This window comes from Coloeus monedula (genome assembly GCF_965178545.1).
Source record: "Coloeus monedula genome assembly, chromosome: 5".
Taxonomy (NCBI): Eukaryota; Metazoa; Chordata; class Aves; order Passeriformes; family Corvidae; genus Coloeus; species Coloeus monedula.
Genome location: NC_138785.1, coordinates 22,487,320 through 22,509,838, shown reverse-complemented (window position 1 = coordinate 22,509,838; position 22,519 = coordinate 22,487,320). Strand labels below are relative to the sequence as shown.

The 22,519-nt window shown below is 41.0% G+C and overlaps 1 protein-coding gene across 1 annotated transcript in view; it reads right to left on the bottom strand.

Moving 5' to 3' along the window:
• The window catches only part of SMARCAD1 (SNF2 related chromatin remodeling ATPase with DExD box 1), a 41,956-nt gene extending 23,869 nt beyond the window's left edge, over positions 1 to 18,087 (bottom strand). The window contains 6 exon segments of the mRNA XM_082281411.1: positions 205 to 293; positions 3,974 to 4,037; positions 7,049 to 7,226; positions 10,365 to 10,536; positions 17,508 to 17,719; positions 17,976 to 18,087. Coding sequence (XP_082137537.1) covers positions 205 to 293; positions 3,974 to 4,037; positions 7,049 to 7,226; positions 10,365 to 10,536; positions 17,508 to 17,706 — 702 coding nt within the window. The 5' untranslated portion in view covers positions 17,707 to 17,719; positions 17,976 to 18,087.
• Between the last annotated feature and the right edge of the window lie 4,432 nt (positions 18,088 to 22,519).

Sequence of the window (22,519 nt, the reverse complement as noted above, 5' to 3'; positions counted from 1 at the left end):
TGGTGTGATACAAATCCACAAGCACTAAAGAACAAAGCAGGTAATTCCATTCAAAATACCGACAACAAAAAAAGTACAAAAATCTCATTCAGATGGCAAGGTCTGATTTAACTGGATTTTCTGATAAAACACACCACTGTCACTGACCAAGTCAGGTAATTCAGTTTATTTTACAATGCATAAAGAGAAAAACACAGTACTTACATAACTAGCTTTTGACTTTTTTGCAACTTGCTCATTTTTGGTTTTGCAATTTGTGGGAGAATCTCTTAGTTTCCTTTTGGCAGAGGCAGCTTCAAAAAGAAGTGAGATGGAAGAGAAGATTTAGCTCCTTTTGTTAAGTTCACCCCATAACAGCAGGATATTTCAATTACCACAACAATCTAGTAGCTACTCGTTACCTGCACAGTGTTTACCAGTCTCCATAACAGTTTCCTACCACAGACCACAGACACACTGAAACTTGAAACAAAGCAGCTGCTTGAATGTACAGGTTTATTTATCTCTAAGTTTTCTTTAGCAGTCTGGCAATTAAGCAAGTAATTACCTCACATATAACAATGGAAATAGCATTTTATTATTCTTTTTTCATAACTAACTGCAACATACTTTTACACACAAGTTGCATAAAGGTGTATCTGTCCCTGTTTTTATTCAAGCTGGTATTTCTCCCAGGCTGAACCCCATCTGTGTACTGGAATATGTACATCACTGCCGATCTGGAAATGCTGATGACTGATTTCTGGCTCAGATGCACACTGGAGCAGTTACCAAATGCTTTTCAACATTAAATCCAGACGTCTGAAAGAAAACTATGCATATTAAGTCTGTGATAACCTTATCACTTACAAATAGTCCACATGAGCCGTAACTTTCTGACTATCTTGGGCCCTGGTGATTGTCAGGAGATTATCATCTCAGCATTAAGGCCTGCCCAGCCAGGTGCACTTTCAGACTGCTGCTGTGCACAGCTCATGAAGGCAGGAACACGTTACCAGTATTTCTGCACACCAGCTTGGCTTGAAGCAGCATTATCAGAACAAATTATTGTGACAATTCCTAGTCCATGATCTGAAATAGTACTGGAAGTTAAAGCTTTTCTGGAACAGTAAGTGTCTGCAGAGCTTTGGGGTCTGATACCAGTATCTCCAGCCAACCTCCCCTCCCAGCCTGCCCTGGGAGACCAGTGAATAAGCACACTCACACACACACACACACACACAAAGCACACCTGCTTTCCAGTCCAGAAGACTGTCTGGATGATCAAAATAGTTTTAGCTCTGGAACATTAAATAGCTGTATTTTTGCACAAAGAGATGTTTTGTGTGGAAATACTTCCAAATAAATTTTCTACTCTAGTCATTCACTCTGACATCAGAGAAGTGACATATAAATATTGAAAAAAAATTATTAAAACATCCCAAAGAAAATTAAAGTACTAGCAACTCATCCTCAAATTAAGGATCTAGTAAGAGATACTAGAAAACATTGTCAAGATTTTTCCAAAGTATCTATTGATAAATACATATATATAGGTAAAAATATCATAGGATCCTAGAATGGTTTGGGTTGGAAGGGACATTAAAGATCACTTAGTTCCAAAGCCCTGCTGTAATCAGGGACACCTTTCATTAGATCAGGTTGCTCAGAGCCGCATCCAACCTGGCCTTGAACACCTCCAGGAATGGGGCATCCACAACTTCTCTGGGCAACCTGTTCAGTGCCTCACCACCCTCACAGTAAAGAATTTCTTCCTGATCTCTAATCTAAATCTACCCTCTCAATTTGAAGCCATTCCCCCTTTTTCTGTCACTACATGCTCTTGTAAATAGTCCCTCTCCATCGTTCTTGCTCAAAAAGCAGTGAATATCAGACAGATTTACATGAGGCTTCAGCTCAGAAGCACCTCCACTGCCTTCATGGTTTTTCAATATGTACAGCAAACAACACCAGAAACAAATCACAAGGAACAGGTATTACTGCAGCTTCTCATCTTTCACTCAGACATGTATTTTCAATGTGTCACACCTAATCTTCATACCTTTAAAAAACTGGCACTGTTTCTTGTTTTAGCGCTATACAACTGTTGAATTCAAGCTATAAATACAAGTTTTTTGTCATTTTGAAAGGACAGAAAAATTCAAGGATATCATGGTCACAATTTTTCACAAAGCCGTATCTTGCCTTGACCTCTCACTGTCAACATTTCACAACATGTAAAGCATGTCTCAAATTGACACACATAAAGCAGATGTTCAGTAGTGTCTCCATTTTTAAAAAATGTGTCCAAAATGAGGTGATTTATACCATCACTGTCAGGCATGCTTACTCCTAACTAAATATTTTATACAACAGCTGTGATTAGTGAGAATTTTGCTGCCAAGAAGATTCTTCTGTGGGCTCATATTGAAAGGATGTGTAACAACATTCTTAGATCAACACAAAAATGGCCAAAAGGCAGGACCTACATACCAGAAATCAAAGTGATTTAGTTCAAACACTGTGAACGGCAACAAAGTTTAAGGATATACAGGAGCTTAATTTGGTTTAATATTAATTGAAACACTTGAAAAATAATCAGTCTTCCAGGAACAGCAGCACGCAGTGTATTTCTCAAAACATGCCAGCTTTGTTTCCTATTGCCAGCACACAAGAATTCCCATCTATAGAATCTGACCATGCACACAGTGATAAACTCAAAAATAGTTTGGTTGGTTAAAAAAACCCCATCAAACAACACAAAACACAATAGCATCCCTTCATTCAAATTAGCCTGAATGTTCTTAAAGCTTCTTAGAAATTGTTAAAAATCTTTGCACTTTTTATAAAAAATAAGAAAATATGGTAAGTACAACAGGGGGAATTAAATAAGCAAAAAATTTTGTACTTTAAACATAGGAGTAAAACAGTTCTCCCTCAGCATATGCTTCCACAACACATTGGAACATACGCTTCCTCCTAGACATACTACTTCCAAATCCATAGGATACTGCATGAAAAGATGCATGAAGCACTCAGAACAACTAAATAATCAAGAGTGATCATAAATAGCTTTTTCCATAATTTCCATTAAGATCTCTCAAGAAAACCATGACTGAACAATAAAAACAACTGAACTATAAACAGATGGTTGATCTGCTTTCTATAATACCAACATTCCACTCTTTCCTGACCAACTCCAACAACTCAAAAATACATTAATATTAGACAAGACTTAACTCCAGACTTGAGTGATGTCAAGAAACAAACCCAAAGCCCAAGAATTATGACCCTTTTACATGTCTAACGCTTACAACACACTCCCATAAAATGTGCTGGGTTTTTTGTTTTGCTTTGTTCTGGTAACAGTATGAGACTGTATAAATTGAGGTACAGAACAGACACCCCTAAATAGGCCCTGAGGGTTCAAAAGCATGGTTTGGGTGATGCTTTGCTAGAGAACTAGGGGGATCTGTCTGATGTTTAAGACTAACAGTTCTTGTTCAGAATTACAAGCAAGTCTTGAAAACAACCTGAACAAAAAACTGTGACGGGCCTCGATAGAAACAATAGCTACTTAGTAAGGGCTACATACTCCAGTATATTTTTTCCATACTACCAGACTGCTCACCTAGAACACTTATTATTACTACTGCTAACCCATTACTATCTGCTTCAATTTCTGGGCAAAGAAGCAACCAGCAAGAACAGGAATCACCTAAGAACCCACATGCAAAGCAATCCTGAGCTTCACAGAACAAATTTCCCTTTTTTGTTTGATTTATGGATTTTGCTCCACATCCTCTTTTCGTCTTTCTCCATGCAAAGCCAGTAAATTCAGTTTTGTGTTACTACAACAAACAAACAATACTGTAACATTGAGCACAAGCTTTACCACTTTTTAAATACCTCCCAACCAATTTCACTGAGTTAGCTACAGCATCTAAAGTTTGGATTTTGCTTTTGTTTGGTGGGGGTTTTTTGTTAAACATACCTTTATCATTGAGCTTCAAACCAGCAGCTACTGCTTCATCCATTGTGCACGCCGATTCTATCAGCTGCAAAACAAAAAAAGGCAACTGCTAAGTGGAGAAATGTAATCCAGTTGAACAGAAGACATGCTGGATCAGTGGTGACTGAAAAACATTTTAAAAAAAACCCCAAATATATATGTATTATAAAATCCAAGAGCAAAATCAAGAGGTACCAAATTAGCAGGACTGATCACACAAGCTGTATTTGGAAACACTTTAAAACACATGCTGGAAACATTTTTAATACAATGCCATTTATCATCGCTTTCTTCCCTACTTCACAAACATAACCGTCAGATTTACTTAAAATCTTTTTTTCAAAGACTATTCAATATTACTACTACAAAACAGGATGATAAACTCCCCTAATTCATTAACTCATAAAGTGTCTGTATACTGTTAAGTTGCACTGGTCCATTTCTTTTAAGTACATGCATGAAACTTACAATGTGCCTCAAGGTTTGTCTATACGTCCTTGAATTCCTAGATTCTTTCTCCATCTACACATAATCTCAACATAGATCTGTTTCACAAACTGCATGCTGAGACTTTCAGAAGGCTTTCTGCAAGTGAGGTAACCGCAACAAATGCAAATGGTCTAAACCTTATAAGTACGAAAAAAAGCCCACAAAAAAATGAAGTTATGAGGAATCCTGATTCCCAAGTATCAGCCCACATTTGGAAAAAACATCTTAAAATTTTGCTCTAGTGGCACAATTTCCTTTTCAAAAGGCTCATGATTTTTCCTTAACAGCCTTCATCAGTTGTGTCAGGTTTGACTGGATACCCTGTTCCAGATCCTTCATGAAGGAACAATAGATTTGCGAAATTCCTTGGTCCTCCTTCAAAAATATTGCAGCTATGTAACTGCAGAAAAAAATCTGCACAGCCTCCATTTCCTACAAAGTTCTGCTGATACAGGAGCTATCTTGCATTCTGCTGAAAACAAACACCATCAGCCCCACATGCTGCTCAGGGGATAAGTCACAAAACAGCAGTCAGACACACCACACAGCACTTCTAGCAAGTTACTAAGCTCCAATGAACTTTTATCAGCTTTGAATCAAATAAATTCTAGGCAGCAAAAAACTGAAAAAAAAAATACATTCTGGATATATACAATATAAATGTTAATTACAATGTTCAGAAGAAAAATTCAAAAACTGCTATTTGCAACTCTTTTGTTCTTCCCAAAATAAATGGAGCCTAAGCATAAAGCTTGATCCACTGGGAAACAAAACACCCAGCAAGAGCACCAGTAAAACGTCTGTATTTCTTCAATGCCACTTCAACAACCAGGAAACTTTACAGGTGAATTTAAACACATTTAGCTTTATAAACTAAAGCTAGTGAAAACCTAATTACGTACTAACATTGAAAAGTAACCTTGTTAAAAATACCTTGCACTGTACTAAAGGTATTTTACTGTAATAAGCTACCCTATCTCACTGTACACTGGACAATGGCCAAGAGTTATTTCACACTGACGTGTCAGCATAATAAGAGTACATCACAGTAAGTTCAAACCTACTCTTTGCCTCACTGGAAGGTCTAAAGCATTTGTGTGTCAAATGTCATAAATGCAAGGATGCAGAGTTTCATCTACTGGAGAAGATGGCAATGACTTCACTCATTCTGCATTTAATCAGTTAGCTCATTCCAACAACAGCAGTTACCAACAGTTATCAACTGAGACAGCCATAATTAAGCTTAAATGTCACAACAAAGAAATACTTGAAATATTTTCTATACACTGGAGCTCACTGTTGTTGAACTTACCTAAAGGTGTTTATTTAAAGTGTGTGTCTGTATATTCATTTTTATAGATACCCAAGTTCCCATGTATGTGGAAATGTTACACAACTGTACTTCACCTAAAATATTACTGTTACCCTTTTGTTATTAACAAAATAACAATTAAGAGCTGCACTGTATTTGCATGGCCAGGTTTGATAGTGGCAGGGGGCACACAGGTGGCTTCTGTGAGAAGCCACCAGAAGCTTCCCTCACATCCAAGAGAGTCAGTCAACTCCAAGACAGTCTTGCTGCTGGCCAAGGCTAAGTGCATCAGTGACGGTGGTAGCACCAGCAGGTAACAGTTAAGAAGGCTGGGGGGTAGGAAAATGGGGAGGAACAACACACCTGCAGCAGGAGAGAGGGAGAATCCATGAGAGCAAAACAGCCCTGCAGACACCAAGGTCAGTGAAGGAGGGGGAGGAGGTGCTCCAGGCACCAGATTCCCCTGCAGCCCGTGGCGAAGCCCATGGTGAGGCAGCTGTGCCCCTGCAGCCCATAGAAGTCCAAGGTGGAGCAGAGATGCACCTGCAGCCCATGGAAGACAGCACAGCAGAGTAGGTGCATGTCCAAAGGAGGCTGTCACCACATGGGAAGCCCCCAATGAAAGCAGGCTCCTGGCAGCACCCATAGAGAGAAGGGCTGACGTTGGGGCAGGTTTGCTTGTGACCCTGTGGAAGGGACCCACAATGGAGCAGCTTGTTCCTGAGGGACTGCACACCATGGAAAGGCATCTTACTCTGGAGAAAGGGAAGGGTGTGAGGAGTCCTCCCCCTGAGGAGGGCTGATGAACTGACTGCAGTTCCCATATCCCATTCCCCTGCACCGCTGCTGTGGGGGAAAGGAGGTAGAGAAAATCACAAATATAGTTAAGCCCCAAAATAAGGGAGGGGTGGGGGGAAGGTGTTTTAAGATTTGGGTTTATTTCTCATTACCCTACTCTGATCTAATTTGTAATAAATGACATTTTTTCCACAAGCTGAGTCTGTGTTGCCCATGATAGTAACTGGTGAGCAATCTCTCCCTGTCTTTATCACGACCCATGAGTCTTTCATTCTATTCTCTTCCCTGTCCAGCTGAGAAGCAGAGTGACAGAGCAGCTTTAGTGGGCACCTAGCATCCAGACAGTATTAACCCACCATAAGACTACACCCTGTAAAGAAGCCAGAGGCTTAGAAACAGTGCCTACAAAATCCTATAAATTAATAATCAAAATAAAACAAAGAACTGAGCATTATTACTTTTAATAATTCTTGGTCGCTTCTTTGGGGAAAAAGTTCCTTCATTGTTTGCAGCTTTGAGTCTCTGGTATCTTCCTCTACATCCTCCTTCACAGCTGGCTGCTGATCCCCACCATTTACAAGTGCCAGCTGGGGCAGCTCCTCTTCAGGCTGGTCATCATCGTCAGACTGTTCGGAGCTACAATGTACAGGGGAAGAAAAAAAGAATTAAAATTTATTTTTGATTATGAATGTTTTACTCTACCAGAACATTGTTGTAAACTAAATCCAACAGGATTGCATAAAATGCCTTTAGATGCATTCAGTAACACTGAATCAACTTGTATCCACGGGATACCTCTATTCAGGACAAAGTCAGACATGTTATTAAGTACAGTCTCTTCTTTGCACTGAACAATTTCCACTTGGCAAAGGGAAGAAAAAAGGAAGAACGCACCAGGGAAATACCACAACTTACCCTCATATTGTTCTATAAAAGGTTACTTGATAATTTAGCAACAACCACCTTAATACACTTCATCATTTCAGCTACCTGAATTACAGAAGACTACCCCAAGTTTATCTCAAACCACTTCGCTAGTGTTAACTCTCTGCTCTAGTTCTCAGCTCACTGAGAAAGAAAATTCAAAGCTCCTTGGGCAGCATCTTAAATGTATAAATATGGGAAGAGCCTTTCTAAAAAAAGAAAATGCTCTGAATTTACTGAAAGATTGATTATTAGAGCTAATCTGCAGGAAAAGCAACCCCTACGTATCTTTCAGGATACTGAGTTGCACAGATGGGACTGAACCAAAGCACAGGTCTCCCATTCTCCTTCCTTCCATAGATGTGTAAAAATTTCATTTTCTGAATGAAAATTAATTGAACTGTAAGGAGTTTGTCCTTTTATAGGGATTTCACCATCAGAAAGGCTTGCCTGCAGGTCTTTCTACATACATGTACGTCAAAGACTAAAAGTAAACCTGGTTTTCCTCACTATATCTTTCTTTAGCAGCTGCAACAGGCAGACTGCAAAAGAATTCTGGAAAAAAATAGTTACATGCCACTTACATAAAAGATACAGATGACTGCTTATCATAGAATCCTTTTCTCCCTTTTCAAAAGGCACACACAGCAACATGGACTCCCTGGTTCTTCCTCTTAAGAGCAGGGAAATAACAAGAGATAACCCAAATTCTTCTTCAGTCCACCAAGGCACTGAGTTGTAAGCCTCAAAACTTGAATCCTACTTCCACTTTTAAAAAAGTCTTAATGAAACGTCATATTAAAATTCTATTGGCATATTTCTGATCTTTTTGCCTTGATAAGGAAGAAGGTTTCTTTTACAACGTGCATACGAAAAAGAAAACCAATCCAAATGAAAGTGGTAACACTGCAATTATCCTATCCTTTCCTATCAGGGAATAACATCTAGACACTTGTCAACAAAGCCAGAGTTGCATACATCATAAATCTTGTCCTCTGTGTATAATCACATTCTTATCAAGCATAAAGAAACACTCATTTAACTGCTAAGCAACTCTGACCCACAAAACCTTGTGTTAGATTCTGCTTTTTCTCTGATAGACTGCCGACAGTGACTCTCTGGTAGCAAAATTTATGGCACACTTTCTTTTGGGAAAGATGTGTTTTCTACCCTAAACTTTCTGCTTTCTGTTCTGTACCTTGTTCAGAATGAGGGAAGCTGGGATACTCTACAAAAGGGAAATAAAAACCAAAAAAAAAAAAAAAAAAAAAAAACCAAAAAACCCACAAAACCCCCAAACTAGGTAAGACATGCACTAAAATGCACAATGCAGACACTGAATTGACTGATTCTATGCAAAGCCAGAATTCAGCACAAACCAGAGCTCCTAAGCCCGGACAGAACCCAGCAACTCCTGCCACACTCTCAATTTGTTTGTTAGCTCAACCAGAACAGCCACTTGTGAGACAGCTCAGTGGGTTCTGCACACATCAACCAGCACCTGAGCCAGCACACTGGGCCAAAGTGTCGGGCACTGAGGTGCCTAGTGGCTCCACAGGAATACTGAAGAGTACAAGAGGATGTAGCCTCATGTTCATCAATCCCACTGGGAGTCACCCTGCTGTCCATGCCTCACTCCCAGTAATCGCAACTCAGTATAGGAATAGCAAGCACCGGCTCTGCAAGTTGCATCCTGTGTGGCTTATCAGCATCAGCTCTGCATGGTACAAAACCACTTGAACTGCTTCCAGGTGGGATTCAGCCCAGAAGCAGAGTAACTACATTTACACAGCACTGCACACAAGCCAATTTGATACATGCAACCAGCTGGCCATCTCTGTCTCCTTACACAATCTACAACTTAAATCACAGGCAGAAACAGGAGCTCACTCGTAACTGCTAATTTTTTTTCTCCTTTTCAAGTAGCTACCTGAAGTTGAAACTTTGATGGAGAAGTACTGAAAAAAAAAGACACCACATCAGAATTTCAGGTAATAGCAGCAGAAAAATGCATTATTTCACTTCTGCTGTAAACTCCCAGTAACTCCATGCTCTGTGTAGGACTGAAAACCTGACAAGAGACTACACCTGTTAAGGCTGCAATTCCCACAAAAGTTTTCTGCAGATTAATTCAACCAGACTATCAAACAAACAGGTTAAGCCATCTTGTTTTGCTTAGCACAAGAACATCTAGAGGGCACAATTACCACACAGACATGTAACTAGCAGGGGTTCCTTTAAACCATTTCAAATGGCTGCAGACGTCTATCTACATCTTGTCTCACCAGCTCTCTCAACACTGCTTTTTTAGCACACACCCAAGTGACTCCTGCACAGTAACTCTTCCCTCCCAGGGCGTTCAAAAATATAAATTTCCAAATCACTTAGGAAAGAAATAGTTTTCCTCATGCATAGGAAACACACCATGCAACTCATACTTAAGTTTACCTCAGGAACTCAAACTACACACTGAAGCTCTACTTACTTCCCTGTCAAATATAGTTTCATATACAAAAAAAAAACCAACTCCAACAGTTTAAAATTAGTAAAGCAAGTTTTTTATGGTAAAGTTTTCAAGTTGCACTAAAAGGATTTCAGAAGGAGAAAGGCACAAATGTATAAATGAACAAAAACATCACACGTTTCAACATGACAGAACTCCTCCCTCTGAAAAAATGATTTAGCTGGATACTTCTTCCCTGAAAATCCGGTAAAGTTTAGTTAGGGGCAGCTGAATCCCAAAGAAGCAAACCAGAATCCAACCTAGGCTCTGATTTTCAATTCAGTATTTCAACTTAGAACACGCTATGGGGGTGCAGAGACACTACAGAAAGCTGGCTCAAAGCATACATTACGGCTGCCTCTGCCCTCGGAGCCTGCGTTTCTTCATCAGCAGTGACGTTTCTTGGCTCTTCATCCTCGCTGTCAGAGACGTCGTGGAACTGCACCCCTCGCTGGCGCTTGAAATAGGACTCTTTGATTGTCCTCTGAGCTTCAGGAGTTTCTGGGACAGTGGAATACTCTGTGCAAGCCATTTCAATAGCAGAAAAAAGAGGAGACAATGACTTATGACTTCAAATATTTATTTGTACTTAGAGCATCAAGTAGCTGTGATTTCTTTCAGAGACACAATAGCCACTTAAAGAGAACTCATATTCTTATGCATGGAAAATTCCTGTAAGCTGCATTCCTTAAAGTGGGTACTTACCTGGCAAAGGATCTTCAGCCCTCTTACATCAAACAAACAATTTTTTGCTACAAAGTTTAAGAGAACACGTATTTTAAGTTAATAACTACTTATAAATAAATACATAAATAAACATTTTTTTTTTTAATATAAATTAATAATAAGCAAATTCCTCTGAACTACTTCCAGGCTGATCAGAACATGGATAGAAACATTGGCATATGACTGAAGAGAGAAAGATTGATGCACAGAGCGGAGAACACGACAGCTGCAGAGAGCATTTTCCGTATGAAAGAAATCTTGTGGAAAATAAATTTAAAGTAACTCACTCTGGCACCACTGAATGAATGGAAAAAAAAGATAAATCCTAGAAATACAAGCAATTTGCTGACAAAGGAAACTGTGCAGGCTTTGAAAGGAAAAGGCACCCAATAAACTAAAAAAATATAGTACCAGATGTTACAGAGAACACTACAGAAAAAGAAGACAACGACTTTAAAAGGGAGCTTAAAAGTGATTAAAGGGATGAAGGTGAATGTAATTCCATGTCTGTGAGGAAACATTAATAAGGGTTCAATGACAGTTCACAAAAGCAATCATGGAAGACGTAAGACCTCAGGTTGCTAAAGAAACTTCCCTGTCCAACCATCCAGGAGCCACTCTGGCAGCACCTGAGCTGGCACCAAGACCCCTTTGGAGCTACACATTCCCCACTCACAGAGTCACACCAGGTTTCCCAGAGCAGTCTCCGATGTCCAGATCCCCAATACCCTTTAATCATGGTGCAGTAACAGAATCACAGCTCGAGCTGGTGCCTCTGAGGAGCGACCCCAAACAAAAAATCCTGGGCTTTTACACCCTCACAGTTTAAGTGCGGGCAAGTCTGGAGTCATCAGCTCCTGAGTGCCCGGACCCCTGGCTGGGCCACAGGTACCCGGGCTCTTGGTTGTGCAATGGGTCAGCAGTTCCTGGCTCTTGGGGCTCTCCCCACCCACAGCTCAACCTGCAGCTACACACTGAGCTACCTGCACTAAACAGACTCCTCAACAAGGTGACCTTAGCCACACACAGGAAAAATTGAGGATAAGAGGCAGGAAAGTCAGCTACAAACTTCTCGGAAAGTTGTGTTTTAGTGATACTACTGTCAGTGTAAGTCTTCATATAAAAAGATCTTAAATCCTCATAAGGCAAAGAAAGCATCAGAGGCATCCTCTTCTAACACATCCATCCTTTCTCAGGTGCCTGTAAACCAAACACCAGTGGTGCTCCTAACTCTGGGACCACAATTTTGGCTGGGAGTAAAGATAGGTTCTTCTGCCTCCATTCACTAATGCAGAAACTTGCTGAGTCAAATTACTACAGAGTGTGACATCAGCTTTCAAAGCTGATTTGCCAGCAGACACTAGACACAGATGAAGCTAGAATAAATTCATCTGATAGTCAAATGCAGAAAGGAGCTATATACTGTTTGATTCTTTCATCTGTGATAAAAGACCTAATTTTAGTTATCATAAAAATCTAAACCTTTTCTATCACTTTTAAATCACAATAGAGGATTATGGTAATGATTTTTAGAAGAGGCAAAAGTCTCACTTTGCATATTAATCTTGTTATTTTGAAAAGTCCATTCACATGTAAATCTAGAAAAGCCTAAAAATTATTAGTTCTGAAGCTGTAATACACCATTGCAAGACAGACCTCCCAGCACCCAAGACCAACACATTAGCAATGGAAGCTTCCTCAGCAGTACCCTCTTCTACCTATTTTAGGAAGGAGATGTGCTGTCCTTGATGCAGTTGCTTCATCTGAAAACCAAGTAAGTTTTTAGATGAATACAGGAGAGGAGCAAAAGTGACCTTTGGGAACATGATGATGTTGGGTTATCAGGGCAAGTGCTATCACAAAAGGATAGAAACATGAAATGCATTAAAAAAATGTGACTGAATATCAAAACAGGTCTCTAAGAAACATGAGAATTCCACTTTTATTCTGAATTAACAGAACCGATCAAGGCAGTTTTCATGGATCCTTACCTTGTAGGTTAGACTAAATTCTAAAGCAGCATGAGACGGAAATGACAAATATTCATAACAACTTTGCTAAGAGACATCCTTACTGAATTTTAAAACAAAACACAAGGCAATATAACAAAAATAGGATGGTCTTCTAAGTAATTTTACTCTTTACGGTATAAACCTTGTCTAAGGTTTACATTTAAATAAAAAGAGTATTTACTGTTTCACTTAGTGATTTCTCATTTTAGTTTTACTTTATTTAGCAATTATTGTCCAGTCTTCATGACAGCTCCTAACTCCCATACCTGTAAAATGCCGAGTTACCTGGAAAAAAAAAGCATTCTCCCTCTCAAAAAAACAGCCCAGTCTTCTCCTCTTCCTCCATCTATTTCACGGAACAGAGTCCCTTACTAAGTGGGGGAAGCAGAAGCCACACATGTAATAAGGAGTCTTCATAGTTAGAGCAAACTGTAACCTTGTAAAGTAGTAACAGATTAAAGTTATTGCCACAACATGTAACTGTTGGAGGCAGAATTTTCTGAGTACAGGCAATTAAAAAGAGCTATTACGGAATATCTGCAATCATACGACCAGTAGTTGACTCTAAGGCCAAAAATAGGAACACTCATAAGTATCCCTACATGCACACATTAGCATCAAAAGCAAAACTCAACGACCAATTTTTGCTATTGTAAAAAGAGAATACACAGCCCTTTAATTCTAAACATAACTGCCTACACAAATCATACATCACACTCTGAGAAAGCCAGCTGCTTCTCTCCCAAGGGAAAACAAAGGTAAAACCAAAGCAAAAACTGAGGCAATACTTAGAGGCTTACCACATTTACTAACATTGTCCAACAAGCATTGTCAAACAGAATTTCCACCTAGTTTTGGAAAGCAGTATCAAGCACATGCTACTGAAATCTACAAGCTAGTAAGTACTCCATTTTCAAAGGAAAGTCTTTTCCATTGGCTAAAATAATCCTAAATGTCAGTATTACTCTAAGGTACTTCTTAAAGAGGCCCTTTTAAAATGATGATTACTTCAACATATCTTCCCATGAACCCTTAGAAAACTGCATTAGGTATTACAGTCAACACTTTTTTCCAGAAATTCTCTAAGCAGAATTACACTCTATAAACTGAGACATAAGCAAAACACAGGACTTCCTCAGAGCCTAGAGAAAACGACAACAGACCGAAAAAAAAGAGCAGTCCCAGCGCAAGTGAACTCTCAGCACTATAATCTCAACGTGCAGTCATTTGGGATACATATGCAAACCGTACAGAGAGGATAACAACAAAATCAACCATCAACAGCAGGGTTATATATTGTAGTTGGATTCCATCTACAACTTTCATTTCAATCCACTGTTGAAGCTTTGTAAGCATGCTTTTTGAGATTTGAATACAAATCTCACTTTGTATGTTGGCAATTACTCCAATTTGTGCAGTTCTGGTACAGTTCTGCTCCATTTCTACAACTGTGTAGAATAATCTCATTATTTTAGCACACCCAGCTATTTACATAATTAAAAACATCTAAATGAAAATGAAGCAGATGTTTCACTGTTTCCTTAACAGACTAAGAGAAACTATTCAGTAAATAATATTAATTTGTATAGAAAATTGTAGTAAGCCACTCCAGTGTATTTTTCCAACTTTTAGAGATATTTTCAGATATAATTTGGTAACTGTCCCCAGAGTTGGTTTCCATCCCTCAGTTAAATGCTGTTCAGAATTATTCCCTACAACCTGGCTGCAAAGTCACTGCAGGCCTGTGTAATTTTGAATACAGACAAGTGTACAACAATGACCAATTCTTGTGGTCATCACACCACAAACTGCTTATTAAAGCATAAGGGACACATGTTCAACACAAAGCAACAAGAACCACGACCTACAGACATAACTGGGATACAGAACAATCTACCAATATTAGTTTGTTCCGGGAAAACAAAATTAAAAAAAAAAATAGCTAAAAAGATAATGGTGGTTCATGACACAACAGACATCATCTGACTATATTTTTTGAAGACGGATGACATTTATACAATCATATCACTTTGTTAGATGCATATTTCAGGGCACTTGATAAAACACAAATCGGAAGAAATCTCTCAGAAATTATACCAAACTGTTTGTGCTCCTGAAGGAAAAAGTCAGATTTCTAAATTCTTTTTACACACAAACTGTGGTTGCACAATACCAAAGAAAATAGAAGAAAACCCCCAAGTTATCAGCTATTTAAAGCATTTTTGTTTGTATAAGTGAAATAAAGATCACTCTCCTCTTGTTTCCCCAGTTTCTTGTACCAGTATTTTGTTAATGACTCTGTCTTCAGAAGAAATCTGAGTAATTGTTGTCCTCACATGACTCATTGAGCACTAGGGCAAGTTATTTTTGGTGAACGTGGTGTAAACTGTTTCTTGTACAGAACAACTCCATAGCCTGACTTGCTGGTGCAGTTAGCAGTAGAGAGCACACAGTGCCATAAACTCATCTTTGGGCCTTCTCCATGACCATTCAACAATAACAACAAAAAAGGTGACTGTTTTATTTGACCCGAAGCAAGAAAAATTCTGTCTTCCTGACAGTAATTAGGTAACAAGGAAGACAATCAAAAAAGTGCTAATCAAATTTAGTCTTCTCTATTACATTTAAGTGCCTCATATAATTCAGACAAAATCTGAGTGTTCTATTTTTGGTTAACTTCTGTAGATGTAGAAAATGTGATTTAATTTCTTAAAAGGTTATTAATTCTTTAAATAGGTTACATAACACTGCTGTGCAAATCAGTGGGAGAAGAAGTCACTAAACCACTTGATCTTCTTTAAACATAGAGTATCTGTGAAAGATGAAGCATCATGTATATGCAGAGCACTACTATTACATCTCAATTTTAAATGTTAATTAGTACCCCAGTTTTCCACCAGCATCTGCATCCATGGATGCTTATTTCAGTTGGACACTTGCTGTAATTTTGCCTGCTCTTGCACTCTACCCTGTTTCACTGTTAGCCACCACCACCTCCAACTAGTTTTCCTCTCAACTACTTAGCCTTGCACTACAGTTCTTTTAGGCTGCCCTTCATCTTTTTATTACTTTGCATCTACCCATCTAAACTGGGTATTACATCCCTTCTCCTCCACAATCCTACCCCTGCAGATTCTAAGCCAAGGGAGACCAGCATTTTAAAAAACAAGCTCTAAAATTTGTTGGCAATTATGGTCTAGCTACATGCTTACACTGACAAAGTCCACAGGCAGATTAAAGGAAGAAATATTAAAATAAAGTAATTCACAAAGACAAATAAGCAGCCTCCTCCATTACTTCACAACTACATTTGCAGTTCCAAAAGGGCCCCTGCACTCAGTAACTCCTCCACAGCACAAGCCAATGATTTACCACAAACAGGAAGAGAACACCTGTTCCAAAGTGCACTTCCTCAGAGTGCCCACTTTTCCATACAAGCATTATAAAGACACGTGCAGAAGCCAGGACTAACAGTTCCTTGCTTCTTCTCTTAAGTTCTCCCTGTCCCCAAAACATTCTTTGCGAGTGGACAGGTTACCCAATTCCAGACTGGCAACTTACATGTTGCATATATTTTATTTTTAACATAGAACACTGCTTACTATTTACTAATGCCAATAGAAGAGCACTCCAATCAACTGAAAACAGTCAACCTGCACTAAACCAAAATTCAGGGAAGAGTAAATATCCATCTCCTGTAATTCTGACTTGGCTCAGCTTTAAAAGAGGAACTCCTTCTCGTGCATGAAAGTTTCTCTACTATTACATAGATAAGGTATTGTGAAAAACTGCCTTGCACCAAGAGAAAGTCATGTGCAAACAAACGTAGTTGAACAACATCAACATATATTGTTATTCCATTTCTGAATAAATGCATAGTCGAAGTCTGTCTGATCTCTCCAATAACACTCTTAACTTGACAACTATACCAGAAGTTATATGGAATGTCTGAGAAGTACCAAATAATCAGCAGGAGATGCTGTCTGTTCTTCAAATCTTACTCCCTCAGTAGCAGGAAAGACCTCCTGGTCAATGTGATTACACAGCTGACAGCGATTTCAGTCATTAGTATTAACCAACAAATCCAAACAGGAACAGCCAAAGGAAACCAATACACTACTACACAAGCAAGTTTTTGACATTCCCATGAAAACTCCAAGCTTTTGCCCATAAAGAGGACGAACACTACTACAAAACCATTAACACAGTCAGCTTAATCAGTAGCAGGTCTCTCAGTTCTTTACAAAAGCAGGCCCAAGTGAAAAGAAACTGTTCTCTTTCTTTTGAATTTCACCTGTGACGCTCCACAATGCATTAGCCAAGGACTCTACGCAAAAAGCTAGAGTCTAGTGTTGCATCCATCAGACAAATAAAAGCCATTTCTTCCTTGAAAACCCTGAGGTGTCAGCGTAAAATAAGTATCAGTAAATAAATTTTATAAATAGTAAAACATAACATACTTTCAATATTTAATCTGAAGCATATTCACTCCGTTTAAAAAAAAAAGTTATTTCAGGTTACTGACTTGCCGGTAAGTGCACAGGTTCAATCAGGCCATACACGACTACAAATAAGGATACTTTTGTGGAAATCGTTGTGAAACGTGTGCACAGAAAAACACATTTGTAGAACACGCAGAGGGGGTAAAAACAAAAACAAACAAAGGAACACCAAAACAAAAGACAATTACTTTATTTCTAGAAATTAAGTAGTTACACTGCCCTCATGCTGCACGCAAAACACCTGACTCACCAGCTCTCTCAGTCACGTCCGAAGCCGGAGTGTCTGGCCTGCTGTCATCCGTACCTTCATCCTCATCCCCTCCAGCGGCACCAACCGCGGCAGCAGCGCCAGGTGCCTCCGCTCGGGCCGCCGGCGGGGACGGCGACTCCTGCTCCGCTCCCTTCTCCTTCCTCTCGAAGCGGAACCGGTCCAAATTGTAGAGGCTCATATTCTTAACCTTTCTGTGGGAAAAGCCAGAAAGAGGACACAGCCGGTAGGGCCCGTCTAATACGGATCAGGAAAATGATGGCGAAGGGACCGGCCGGCGCTCCCACAGAAACGCGAGGCCAGCGACGCTGTCAGGCAGCTGGAAGGCTCCTACCTGCCCATCCATCCGTCCATCCACCCTCTCTCCCTCTTCCCCGAGCTCCCCTGCCTCCCTCCTCCTCTCACGGCGGCCGGCGCCCCCCGGGCACGGGCGCCGGGCCGCACACGCACCTGTCGCGCAGCGGGGCGGCCCCAGCGAGGCTGGGAGGGAGCGGCGGCGGCCGGCAGGGGCCCGGCCGGCCCCCGGGACAGGAGTGTCGGCCGGCGGGAGGGCGGGATGAGGGCGGGATGAGGCCCGCCGAGCGGGAGTAGGACGCGCTCCCCTCAGCAGCGGTGCGCGGGGCTGCCGGCGCGCGGCGATGACGTCACAGCCACTCCCGCCAATCGCCTCGCCCGGCCGGAGCGTGCGGGCGCGTGCGCCTTCGCGCCTTTTCCCTCGAGAGCGGCGGGCGCCGCTTCCCTCAGGGGCGGGGGCGGGAGCGCGATGCGGCGGGAGCGGGGTCCGTGGGGTTCTGGAGGCTTTGGGTTTCGTGTGGCTGCCGCCGTCACCAAGCAGATTTGCGGGTTCCAACTCCAGACATCGGACAAGTAACGTTTTTGATACCAAATCATCGCGTGTTCACACCCCGCCACCCCCTTCCAAGCTGAAAAGTTTGGGTGGAGAACCGCGAAAGGACCATCATAGGAGAACTGGAACCCTAAAACACGGGGTCATACAATCATAGAACAGTATAGGTGAGTAGGGTTCTTAAAGACACCTCGTTCCTGCCCCCCTGCCCTGGGCAGGGACATGTTTTGTTCGACCAGGCTGCTGAAAACCCATCCAGCCTGGCCTTGAGTGCTTCCAGGGATGGGGCATTCGTAACTCTTCTGGGCAACCTGCTCCCGTGTCTCACCACTCTCACAGTAAAGAATTTCTTCCTAATGTCTAATTTAAACCTACTCTCTTTAAGATTGGAGCCATTCCCCCTTGCCCTGTCCGCTTACATGCTCTTGTAAAAAGCCCCTCTCCATCTTTCTTGTAGACTCCCTTCAAGTACTGGAAGGCCACAATTAGGTCTCCCCTAAGCCTTCTCTTCCACACCAAACAATCTCAGTTCTCTCAGCTTTCCCTCATAGGAGAGCTGCTCCATCCCTTTGATCATCCTGGTCCTCTGGACCCGATCTGTCAGGTCCATGTCCTTCCTGTGCTGGGACCCCAGAGTTGGATGCAGCACTGCAGGTGGGGTCTGAGCAGAGCAGAGCAGAGGGGCAGAATCCCCTCCCTCCCCTGCTGCCCACACTGCTTTGGATGCAGCCCAGGACATGTTTGGCTCTCTGGGCTGTGAGTGCAGATGGCTGGGATATGTCCAGCCTCTCATCCACCAGCACTCCAAAGTCCTTCTCCCCAGGGCTGCTCTCCCTGTTCTTCCCCCAGCCTGTGTTGGTACTGGGGGTTGCCCTGACCCACTTGCAGCACCTTGCACTTGGCCTTGTCAAACCTCATCAGATTGCCATTTACTCACTTCTCAAGCTTGTCCAGGTGCCTCTGGTTGGTAGCCCATCCTTCAGGTGTGGATTTAGGGCAGTTTCCAGCTGAGGTTCCTCAATGTGTTTTCAGCATTATGTTCCTTTGGCAGAATAGGTGGGAAAACACCTCCTTTTGCTGTCTTGGGTAAGGACCTGCTGCCATGGTGGATTTCAGTGTCTGTGTGGTTGGAGGGCACATGCAGCTGGGTCTGCAAATGCACCTGAGGTTACCTGGTATTGCACAGAGAACCTTACCAGGGATGAAATGGTGGCCTTAAATAGCAAAGTTGTAGAGAGGTACTGAAACTGCCTTTACACGTCTGGCCTTTCAAATACCAGCCACCTGTGAAATAAAGTGCTTCAAGTCCTGGCAGAAATGAATAAGCATTATACTGGGGACCCAGGTGCAGCAGCTAATAAAGGCCTTCTGGGGACATTATGCTAGCTAGCAGAAGAACAGAAAAAGAAGCCACTTCCCCATCCATCATGCCATCTCTCTAGTTCTGGGCTTGCAGGATGTTCCTTCACCCTTGAAGTTATTTGCCTTTTAAATTGCAGTAGCCAAGCACCTGAGAAGCAAAAGGATTTGGAGGAAATCAAGCTTCAGTGAAGATGTCTTGTTTTCACATCAAACATTAATCGAAAATTTGGAGAACAGATGAGTTTAAATTTGTTCGAATCTCTGTTCTGCTAATCCCAAATACAAATAAGCGGCAGTGTAAATGGAACAGAAGAGTGATTTTGCCCCAGAGGTGGATGCCAAGGCACAGGTGGATTTGCAGACTGGCTGGTGTCTGAACAGTGCAGTTCAGAGATCATCTGAGGTTATCCCCTGAGGTTATCCTCTGAGGAGGACTAAACTGTGCTGGAGAAGGAGTGCCTGGGCTAGACTCACTATTGACATATAAAAAGGCAAGAGATCAAGGGCTTTCATGCAAAGAGCAGGTCAGAGTGAAAATGGGAGAGGGTTTTGCCTGTCAGCACAGGCTCAGACTCCTACCAACTTGAAATTCTACCCACTTAAAAGGCAAGTTACTCCAAAAATGGGAATGAAGAAGCTTGTAGGTACATCAGATGTAAAGCTGGGTGTGGGTTAGAGGAGGAAAAAGTTTGGTCCATGAGGACACTTTTACTTTAGCTCAGGGAATTTGGCTCCTTCTGGGGACCTGATAACCATGACAAGGCTCATGAGCTTCTTTGCAAAGCTTTAGTACTGTTGTTAGCACCTCTGGTGTGCTTGCCTCACACAAGGTTATTGCAACACATATGAGCATCTGAAGGTTAAGGACTTAGACCACTTTTTCCATGAGGAAAGGATAACAAACTGTGCATGTGATAGATGTCAAGTTACATAGTTTGACTGACTTGGAGGACACAGTCAAACAATGTTGTTAAATGTACAGAGACAAAGGGGCTGCAAGGCTGCAAAGCTGAAAGGGTAATACTTGAAAAGTTGAGAAAAGAAAGATGAAGCAGGGGAAAGTGAGTGTAAAGGGGAGCATGCGCTCAGGTCAGTCTGTGTTTGTGACTCAACAAGACAGTCAGGAACACCAGTCTTGGGGGGAAAGATAAGAAAAAAGACATGAATTCCAAAACCTGGAAGAAAAAGCAAGTTCAAGATAAGAAAACAGTGGAAATGAAGGGTACTAAATAGAACACTCCAGAACGTGCCAGATTTTAAAAGCATTGCGTTTACAGGAATTAGCATGAACCTAGAAAATGCTGCTGCAGACTACTTCAGTTTTTGCAGCACTTTGAACTTGAAAAGATTGGGTAATTGGTGGTATTAGTATTGTTAACAAGCTATCCTGAATTCTTGGCAAGCAAGGCAGGCAAAATGTCTTTTTTGAGGTCCTAATGACTGGTTAGAGAGCTCGAGCTTACTGGAGAACTGACAGATTGCTGTCTGCTATTGTTTTGAAGGCTGATTTGTGAGATTTGGTTTTGAAGAATGGCAGCAGAAACTTGAAAAGAATCTATTTATACACAGAATTGCTTTACATGCAACATTAGAGCTGTTACATTTGACTTGTTTTTGCTTAAGACACAGTTTTGTTGCTATGCCAGTGATAGAGGAGCATACCAGATGGTATGTGGGCCTTCAGAGAACTTTATGAAGGTTTATAGATCAGTGATATATAATAATGGCCCAAACACTGAGAGAAGTAAAAGGAAACAAAAATATCAGTTTAAAATCACTCATTTTGAAATTGATGCAAATTGAATTTGCACTGTCTTTAGCAGAAGGAAATACAATTTTAAGAGTTTGATAACAGGAGTTAAAACCTGGGAGACACAAAGAGTCACATTCTGTGTTACATTTTGCAAATTGGCAAGGCAGTAAAATTGTTGTTCATTAGTAAATAATCAGCCAAGACAAAATGTGTCTATAGCCATTTCTGACAAGTCTCTGTTGTTTCAACTATTGTTCTTTCACCTTTGATTCATGCCCTTTTTGTGCCCTGTCACTTCAAGCAACTTTGTGTTAGGGGAAGGTTTACCTCAGCTACCGTATGAGAACCCACTGAAGTTGTACCGTAGCATAGAATCAAAAGGGTCTGTGGCAGGAAAATGCTTACAGCACTTCTGTTGGGGCTTGCCCCCAAACATTGTATAGGATAGGTGGAAAGTGTTTCTGCTTTGTTGTAAATGGTGAGCAACAAGACCCGCTGTCAAATACAGATGGGTTTGTGCTCGATTCTAAAAAAAAAACCCAAAACCCAAAAAATTAAAAATTCTATTAAAATGTTGAAACGAATTCAGCTGCCACAGAAAAAGTGACAAGAGTTGTGTGTAGCACATGATGTTGCTCTAGCAACCTCACCATCCCTAAATATATGAATATCCAAACTATTTTGTTGTGAGAGCTGCACAGTCATGGCAGAGTAAGGCCTCAGGTTGGAACTGTCTCTTTTCTCACTTACCCAAGGGTTTTTTCTTTTTTAATGTCCATTGCATAGACAGGGTTTTTTTTTTTCTATTCAGCAAACAATAAAAACCAATACCCTTTGGGAAAGAATAAGAGAATAAGGCTGGTTTTGTAGTATGACAGGTTTTAGATTGGTATTACTTTATCATGATACTTGGTATCATTATTATGATACTTGGTATTATTTTTTGTGTGTATGAAGATACTTTAAAGCTGTCTGGTGTGGTTCATGTTTTCTGGAAACATGAACCATTCTACTGCTTTACTACCATTCTAG